The sequence below is a fragment of the Leptopilina boulardi genome, unplaced genomic scaffold (assembly GCF_019393585.1).
Source record: "Leptopilina boulardi isolate dan_hultmark-lab unplaced genomic scaffold, ZJU_Lbou_2.1 LbouV2_121, whole genome shotgun sequence".
NCBI lineage: Eukaryota > Metazoa > Arthropoda > Insecta > Hymenoptera > Figitidae > Leptopilina > Leptopilina boulardi.
The window spans coordinates 591,106-600,169 of NW_026137665.1; the positions used below are offsets into that span (position 1 = coordinate 591,106).

At 28.6% G+C, this 9,064-nt stretch overlaps 1 protein-coding gene across 1 annotated transcript; it reads right to left on the bottom strand.

Moving 5' to 3' along the window:
- Positions 1 to 676: 676 nt before the first annotated feature.
- Positions 677 to 8,787, bottom strand: LOC127285045 (uncharacterized). Its single transcript, XM_051310842.1, has 2 exons — positions 8,673 to 8,787; positions 677 to 5,932 (listed from the first exon to the last, which is right to left on the bottom strand). Exons 1-2 carry the CDS (start codon positions 8,769 to 8,771, stop codon positions 1,670 to 1,672), a joined length of 4,362 nt encoding a protein of 1,453 aa, XP_051166799.1. The 5' UTR covers positions 8,772 to 8,787; the 3' UTR covers positions 677 to 1,669.
- Between the last annotated feature and the right edge of the window lie 277 nt (positions 8,788 to 9,064).

A 9,064-nucleotide genomic window follows, 5' to 3' on the forward strand; every position in this document is an offset into this window, starting at 1 on the left:
CTTTCTACTACGCTAGTGTAATGAGCTTCTGCTCAATAACAAAAGCGACAACTTCCGAACGTCGCGCGCAGCGATAGCAGACGTTTCACAATAAATAAAATACAAAAAAGAAAACAAAAATTGTTTAATAAATTGTGAGTTAACTATTTTGAAATACATTATTTTTCTTGTGCGGTATTAAAGCTTGAAAAAGAAGGAAAATTTTGATCTTTAAACCTATGTATTTGGTGTTGCAGAAAAAAGTTAATTTTTTTCATTATTTATTGTTGTATTTTTTAAATAAACAATTGTTTTTAATTAAAAAGTGATTATTTTGGATCTTTATATTAATAAATATTATAAAAAAAATTTTTCATTTAATTTGGAAAGGTTACTCCGAAAAGTGATAAAAAACTCATGGAATGTTATATATATATATATATATATATATATATATATATATATATATATTACAAAACTTTATATAATTTTATGTGTTTAAAACTACGCATTGTGAATGTTTTCTGCATTTTATCGAGAATATAGTGAGGAAATAAAAGATAAATTATGCAACAAGTTTAATCCAGGTCTTTCATATTCGGATTTAAAAAAATTTCTTATAGGACTCTGCCGTATCAATAATGAGTAAAACAACTTTTTAGAAACTTTTTTTTTTATTAAAACTTGTCCTTACAAATTCAACGCTTATTATACAAAATTTTCCAAAACATCAGAGTTAAAGGAAAACTACGAAAAACCTTTTCTGAGCTGTACAACTTGAGTAATATCATCGCGGCACTGAAAATTATAGTAGAATTTAGATAAAACATTATTAGTTTTTTCACTTTTTTTGGTCACCCTAATATAAAAATAAAACAGTATTTATAAAAACAAAACTTACAAAAACAACTAAATATAAAAACATAAGGTAAACTTAAAATTATTGAACACGGAGAGAAATAGATGGTACGGGGTACTAACTAGATAGTACCAGGTACCATATTTGATCTTACATATACGGATCAGCAATCTAGATTCTATCAGTTACAATCCAGATTGTACGAAGTAACGTCTTGATTGTAGTGGGTAACATAACTATCCTTTTTGTAACATCTTTGATAGTACCAAGTAGCATAATGATAGTGCTGGATAACATCTACTTTTTACACTGAAAAAAATTCCTAACCCCCGTATACCAGGAATTGACTAAATTGCCTGGTTACGAGAGGAACCCACCAGGTAATCCTGGTCAAAGTTGATTTCGACAATTAGTCGGAATGACGAGGGAAGCTTATCAGAATAACCAGGTATCTTAGTTACATTGGCTAGAATCACTTTGACTAATTAAACTTTAGCAAAATTGACTATAGATACATGCTATATTAACCAAACACCTTAGTTAATATAACTAGGAAACAAGGGGTCAATACTACTAAATCAACTTTGACAATATTAACCAAGCTACATAACTGAATTGACTAGATTTAAAGTTGCTATGGTTAATAGTCATTAATGTGAAGCAAATTTTTTTCAGTGTACCATCTTAAGATCATAAATTCTTACCATCTATTTCTCTCCGTGTACAACACACTTTTATGAATTCCATTTTTTCTTTTTTTTCAACTTTAAACAAAAATTTAAAAACAATCTAGATTTCATTTATATTGAAATTAACATAATTGGAACTTATTCATTCAATGTATTCTTTACAAACATTTTCATCTGCCACCAAGTACTGACCTTCTCCAACCAATTCTAGATTAACTTTATTCACATATTTAGCTAAAGAAGTCAAATTTTGCCCATTCTGGAGAGCTTTAAGTTGAACTGTCCATGTTGCAAAAGGACTCAAAACATAATCAATATTATGTTTATCATTTCTACTATTAGAAACCTGACGCTTACTTCTTGTTGATGTGATGGACTGAAAAAATGTGCCATAAGTACCTGATTTTATTACGTGTATTTTATCGGTACATCTGTAGTGAGAATCCCCATGATGAGTAAACAAAACGTGAAAATCATTAAAGTCTTTCTGTAATTGGGCATTTGTTTCTTTATCAGGTGAAGAAAACAAAAAATCTATATTTTGAAACTTTATGGCATTGAAATTTGGTTGTTGCGAAATATTTGCATATAGCACGACTTTCTTTCCTTCGAGAATGTCTTTAATATATGACGAATGAGTATTGTTCTTCCAGGTATAAAATGCAGAATAACCACCAGGAAGTCCAAATTTATCATATTTGCATTGTTTAAATATTTCACCGTGACCTTTTCTAACTTGTAATTTTAAATTTAATTGAGTAATTTTATCAACTATGTTGCTGGCTTTTAAGAAATTACTATTGAACATTATGTTCGGTCTAGTGAAGAAGTCTGAGTATTCTCTTAGAAATGGATATGCGTAACCTTTCATAGCAATTGATAACTTGTCATAATCGTTAATAATAATTTTTGCTATATGAGCCACATCTGATCTAGCTAAAATTTCTTTGAATTTTAAATCTTTTACATTTGTGTTTGTATAAGGTACACTCGCAACCTCTGTCAAATAGTCTGCCTGTCTTTTATGTAAATCAAACTCCTTAATAAGAGTGTGCATCTGAATAATTGTATTCATTGCGGCTTTTAATTGTCCCATTGTATCCTGAATTTCTTTGCTGACATTGAATTGTTTAGTCCAGCCATCTAGCTCTGACGAAATTTTATTTAAATATTCACCCATTTCGAATTTTTTATATTCAAGAAGTGCTCTTGAAGATATATTATATCCTTTAGTTGTTTCACGAATTCCTTTTCGAATTGACTCTATTTGTGGTTTTAAAGTTTTGTGAATCTTCTTTTCGAATTCTTGCAATTTTTTGATATTTTTACCCACTTTATCAATTTCCTGATCAATTTTTTCTATTGCAGATACATCTTTCTTAATTTTGTTGTAGCTGTCTACTCCTAACTTAACAACGTCTAGAGCAACTTCCGCTCCTTTAATAACTTTCAATGATCTATCATAGTTCTTCTTCTCCTTTAAACTCTTTGTCGTCAATTCAGTTTCTTTTGTTTCCAAAATTTCCGTCATACATTTCTTTGAAAATGACAAGTCTGAAGTACATGTTTGATTTACTAGTTTTACCACATCATTCAGCGGCTTAGCTTCCTCTTCTGATAATTTCTCTTTCTCTGCATTTATCTCTTTTAATTGCTTTTCAACTTCTTCATATTCTTTCTTTGCTTCCTCACTATATTTTGTTAAAGAACTTTTTACATCTGTAGATACTGAATCTGGTATTTTAAATTCCTTGAAGTCTGATTCTGCATCAGCGTTTAACCATATTGCTTCGCCGATATCTAAACCTGCAGATATTACTGCGCCAACTGCCCCACAAACGGGATTTATGAACGATAATCCATAAAGAATAAATTTGAAAATAGTAAATATTGACTTTAAAAAAAGTTGAAGTTCTAGTTCTTTTTTTTTCTCTTTCAATTTCTCAAGTGTTTGTTCTCCCTTCTTAATCAAGTCTTTAACTTCCTTTACTAATTTTTCAATCTCCTTATTCAAATCGTCGAATTTTTTCTCTACAATAACTTGGAGGTTACTTTTAATTAATTTTGAAGCTTCCTCGATTTGTTCGTCAAATTCTTTTTTAAATTTAGTGCTAACTACGCGGAATGTCTTGATAATTTCCAAATTTCGTAATTGTTTGCCATATTCTTTGCAATGTTCTATGTATTCATTAATGTTAACAACAGCATAATTATGATAATTTCCATACAATTGATCTGTCTTTGTCGATATCATTATTCCCAATTTAGAAAGAAATAATTTGTAATCATCTGTTCCCTCAAGTCTTTGTGGGTCATTTTCATACAAATAGAGTCCGTCTTGCAATCCCAGATACAATGAGTGTAAAATGGATTCATTTGATCCGGGGGAATTATTTTCTTCCAAATAATATAACTCATCAATAAAGACTGGCGTGCTGAGATTTTTTATAAGATGCACGTTTGTATTGAGTTTTCCATACAAATCCGCGTAGTTTGTTTTACTCGTTTTTATCGTATTCTCCAAAACATATTTCCTATAGTTCACTAAAGCTGGCGTGAATTCATTTATTACTATTGGTTGTTTAATTAGAAAATAATAGTATAATTCCGTTACATTTATATTGAAACCAGTGTCATTTAAGGAGAAAAATTGAATCTGTTCTGAAGTTGCACCTTTTTCGACCTTGCCTTCAATACCTGGACCATGAATATTTTGTCCCGATAAATAAGGTGTCTCATAAAATATATCATATGCATGTACATCTTTTGGTTGTCTATTTGTAGTGCCAGATGTAGTTTTAATCGACAAATTTCTATCATTAATGATAGTATTAGCGATTCCGTAAAATGATCCTGCAAAATCATTTATACGATCTAAATGTATAACTCTGTTCCAAACAATATCCCAAATTGGTGCCATTATAATGATTGATTTTATTTCATTAGTGACTAAATCTTCATTAATTACAATTTTGTCAAGAGCTAAAAGTTCTAGGATTCTCACTTTTCCAGAACAATAATTCTTGCGCATAATTTGACTAAGGATTAAAAATTTTCCTTTAACTTGCAATTTATAGGTTTCCTCGTCTATTTTCGTACACAAATGTTCTGCTTCCGGACTTAGAGAATTGATAAAAACGAAAAATGCCTCCAACATTATATCTTTCTTTGGTTCATTAAGTTTAATTATTTTTTCGTACATATCCTGTGGCTGATTGGGAATTTCTATTTTATTCCCATTAACTTTATTTTTATACATTAATGAGAATTTAGAAAAGAAGTCTTTTTCCTCTCGCAAATAATAATCAATAGTAATATTTTGAAAATAAATGAATATCGAATAAGGGACTATGTCAAGCAAATAGTACACTAAACAAACTTGCCTAATGATTTCAAGTTGTTTCTTATTTCCTTTATTATTACAAGCATTTTTAATAAATCTTTCCTCTTCAGAGTCCATTGAATCTTTGTATGGCTGTGGCGTGTTACTAATTTTCCCCAGCCAATCGGGAAAATTTAATAAACCTCGTAAGGGGGTTATATCCACTGATAAAGGCTCTATGTGGGAATATGGTTTTTTTAAAAAATCTAAATTTTCCTTTTCATTCGCGAAAAGATGGGAATATTTTAATGTATTACTCTCCCTACTGACATAATTGCGCGCAGTAAGATTGCTTTCATCATAATGGTGCTTAAGAATTCCTTGAGGATCTTTATTTAAATTGATCATAAGATGAGGCTGTTCATACATTTTGACGACTACTTCAACAATTGATCTAATAGTAACACCATTATCCATTTCTTTCTTTAAATTTTGAAATGCTTTTAATGCATCTTCAAATTTGCTCAGATCTTTAAAACTTAATGGCAAAAAACTAATTTGATTCTCAATATTATTCACAATTTGAGCATAATTCGTGGTAGCTATATTCGAAGCCATTGCTGTAAGATAGGCCACTGAAGAAATGTTGCGTTTGTTACATTCTTCCGAACATGTCATTACAAATTTTAATTCTTCTGACGAGTCTATAGTCTTTCTTACGAAATAAGTCTCTAATACTGTATTCCGTACGTTTGAAGGAAAAACAAAGATGTGTGCTGATAACTCCTTATTATAATATAGATAATAAATTTGCACAATCTCATTATACAATAAATTGTCAGCTTCGGAATAGTTTTGCTTTTTTTCAGGCAACAGTCTATTATTGTTGCTCAAAATTTCAGCTAATTTTATACTATCTTTCATATCTGTTGCGAAAACGACACATAGATGTTTAATGTTTGGCTCCATAAACTCATTTATTATATCGAACCGGTCATAATATTTCAGAATATTGGAAACAGAGGATTTGTATAATTGTTTCCAAAAAAATGCAGTAAATTCCATGAGTTCTGGTACTTCGTTCTGAAAAATTAACATTTTTTTTGTAAAGACTTGGATTAAATGAATAAATTATCATTAATTTAAATTTAAAAACAAGATATTAAAATTTTATTTAAAAAAATATGATTCAAACGATTTCAAATTATAAAATTAATAATTTCTAATAAATTCCAACTAAAATGGTTCAACTTAAGGGGAGGTTCCACTGGTTTTTTTTTTAAATCGAAAATTTTTTTTTTTTCATTTTTGGTTAGTATAAATACCTAAGAATACGGTAAAAATAGTCTAATGCACAAAACTCGCCCTTAAGGGTACTTATGACAGCGAAAACGCTACCCCCTTCAAGCGAAGCGAGGTACAGTGTAATAAAAGTGCAATTTTTGTTTTGAAATTCTATCGAAGCGGCAAATGTTAACCGATTTTAATGCATCTTTTTGCAAAACTATCATGAAGAGTTTCTTTTTAAAATGAGCTGCCACGACTATGAAATTACAAAATGGCGCATCCAATATGTCGTTAAAATGTTTTTAAAAAAAGTTTAAAGTGACCAATTACGGTGGAAAATTTTTATTTGGGGTTTTTTAGGGTCGTTAAATAAGAATTTGACATCAGATTTTCAAAATTCAAAATGGCAGTTCCAATATGGCGGATAAATTAAAAAAATTCAAAAATGGGCAAACTGGCTTGAAACTTGTTACTCGGGGGTTTTTTGGGTTCGCTGATTACGAATCAGAAGACCGATTTAAATAATTCAAAATAACGGATCCAATATGGCGAACAAATGTTTTTAAAAATTGTCGAATTTATCTGAATCATGGTATCTAGGGGTTTCTGGGGTCGTTGATTACGAATCTGAAGCCATTTTTCAAGAATTCTTTTACCATAGTCGATCCTCCATTTTTATTTTCATAAATCTTGATAATATGACTTCAAATTCCTAATCAGTGACCATAAAAACTTCTAAATACCATGTTCCAGATAAATTGGACAATTTTTAAAAAGTAACATTAAATTCGTGATCAGCGACCCCAAAAAAACCCCCAATTGACGACTTTCAAGTAAATCCGATGAATTTTTGTAAAACTCGTCCGCCATATTGGATCCGCCATTTTGAATTTCTAAAAAGTAACATTAAATTCGTAATCAGCGACCCCGAAAACCCCCGAGTAACAAAATTCAAGTGAATTCATTGAGTTTTTGTCAACTTGAAAAATATTATCCAAAATTTTTATATAAAAACTTTAAACGCGTTTTTCTCGAAACCACATATTTTCAACTGGTTCATACTCCCATTTTAACAGTATTTAACCAATTAACTTGATTTTTGGACAGCATGTTCCTTGAATGTGTTGTTTTCGTGTGGACTAGGATTTTGAAAATTCATTAATATTTAAAAAAGTTATAAACAATTTAAGTTGCAAAATTATGGTAAAAAAATTCAAAAGTCTGTTATTCGGTTATTTTTTAATAAAAAATTCTGATTCTAGTCAACACGATAGCCAAAATGGTACAGATTAAGAAACTATTTACTTTTTTCATTTTAGATTAATCGTTCCAGAGAAAAAGTGTGAACCACTTTTAGAGAGGACCACTTTTGGCAGCCATTTTCTAAGACGCCATTTTGAAAAAAAAATAATAATAATTTTCGATTATCTTAAGACATGAATTTTTAGATAAAAAAATTTTAAGTAAAAAATATTTTTTTTACTATAAAAAAAAATCTTTGAAAAAAACATCAAAACCAGTGGAACCTCCCCTTATTAACTGGCTTTGTCAATTCCGTTAAGATTTACCAGTTTTTTAAAGTGAAATTTCGAGACACATAAATATGCACTAAAGCTATTCTTTTAGAATTATGTTTTAATCGAATTTTATTTTGTAGAATATTATTTTTGCATAATAATAATAATTTAAAAGAATCTTAATTTAGCAGAAAGATAATTGTACAGAATATTCATTTGTTCGAATTTTCATTTTACAGAATAAATTATTAACCGATTATTATCAATGTTGCCGAATTTTTATTTAGACAAAAAGTAATTAGCCAGAAATTCAATTTAATCGAATCTCAATTTGTGCGAAACGTTGTTTATGTTGTTTTGAATTTCTGGCTAATTAATTTTCGTTTAAATAAAAATTCGGCAACATTCATAATGGGTTAATAATAATTTATTCTGTAAAATGAAAATTCGAACAAATAAATATTCTGCAAAATTAAAATTCTGTACAATTATCTTTCTGTAAAATTAAGATTTTTTTAAAATTACTATTATGCAAAAATAATATTCTACAAAATACAATTCGATTAAAACATAATTCTAAAAGAATAGCTTTAGTGCATATTCATGTGTCTTGAAAATTCGTGTTTTACGAAAATTGGATTTTGGCCAATACCATTCAGATTTAGTGCTTTTTGAAAAAATCAGTTGTTTCGAAAATCTCGATTTTGATGAAAAATTTTTAAAGCAATTAAAAATATTCGAAATTGATAATTTCCGACAAATTGCAACTAAATTACATGAACCTAACAGATTTTGACCAAAACCGGTTGGATTTAGGCTTTCTTTGAGAAAATCGATGTTTTCAAAACCTTGATTATGAAGAAATTTTTTTAAGTCGATTTAAAATAAATGACATTTTGAATTTTAGTATAAATTATTTTTTAGCCTGACCCAAAAAAATGAAATTTTTTACTTAAAAAAACAGTTTGTTAATACTGATTAAAAAAAAATGTAAAATAGAATATTTTATAACTTATTACCTTTGTTTCATCCTCGCCGTTTAAGTTTTCTGCTAAACAGAAAGTATTTATCTGTATTGCAATGAAAAGAAAGAGCAACCCTTCTTTAAGGAATTTCATTTTTTCAATAGTTTGAGGCAACCAAAAAAGAAAACTATAACATGTCTGCTAAAAATAGTAGAATTTATATCGTTTTTCTCTTAATTATTTCCATAATTATCTTAAATAATTCGATTATCGTATTATTTTTAATTTCCTAAAAATATTATTGACAATAGGTTACTTGCGTCACACATTTTTCTATATACATTTAATTAAATATTTATTATACAAAATGCGAAAGAAAAATAAATTAAATTATTCAAATTTTCTATTCTAAATCAAATATTTGTTATGATTGACGTTACTGTATT

Coding starts and splice junctions, on each gene's coding strand:
- LOC127285045 (XM_051310842.1), bottom strand. CDS start 8,771: ATGAAATTCCTTAAAGAAGGGTTGCTCTTTCTTTTCATTGCAATACAG. Junction 5,933..8,672: donor ACGGCGAGGATGAAACAAAG/GTAATAAGTTAT, acceptor TTAATTTTTCAG/AACGAAGTACCAGAACTCAT.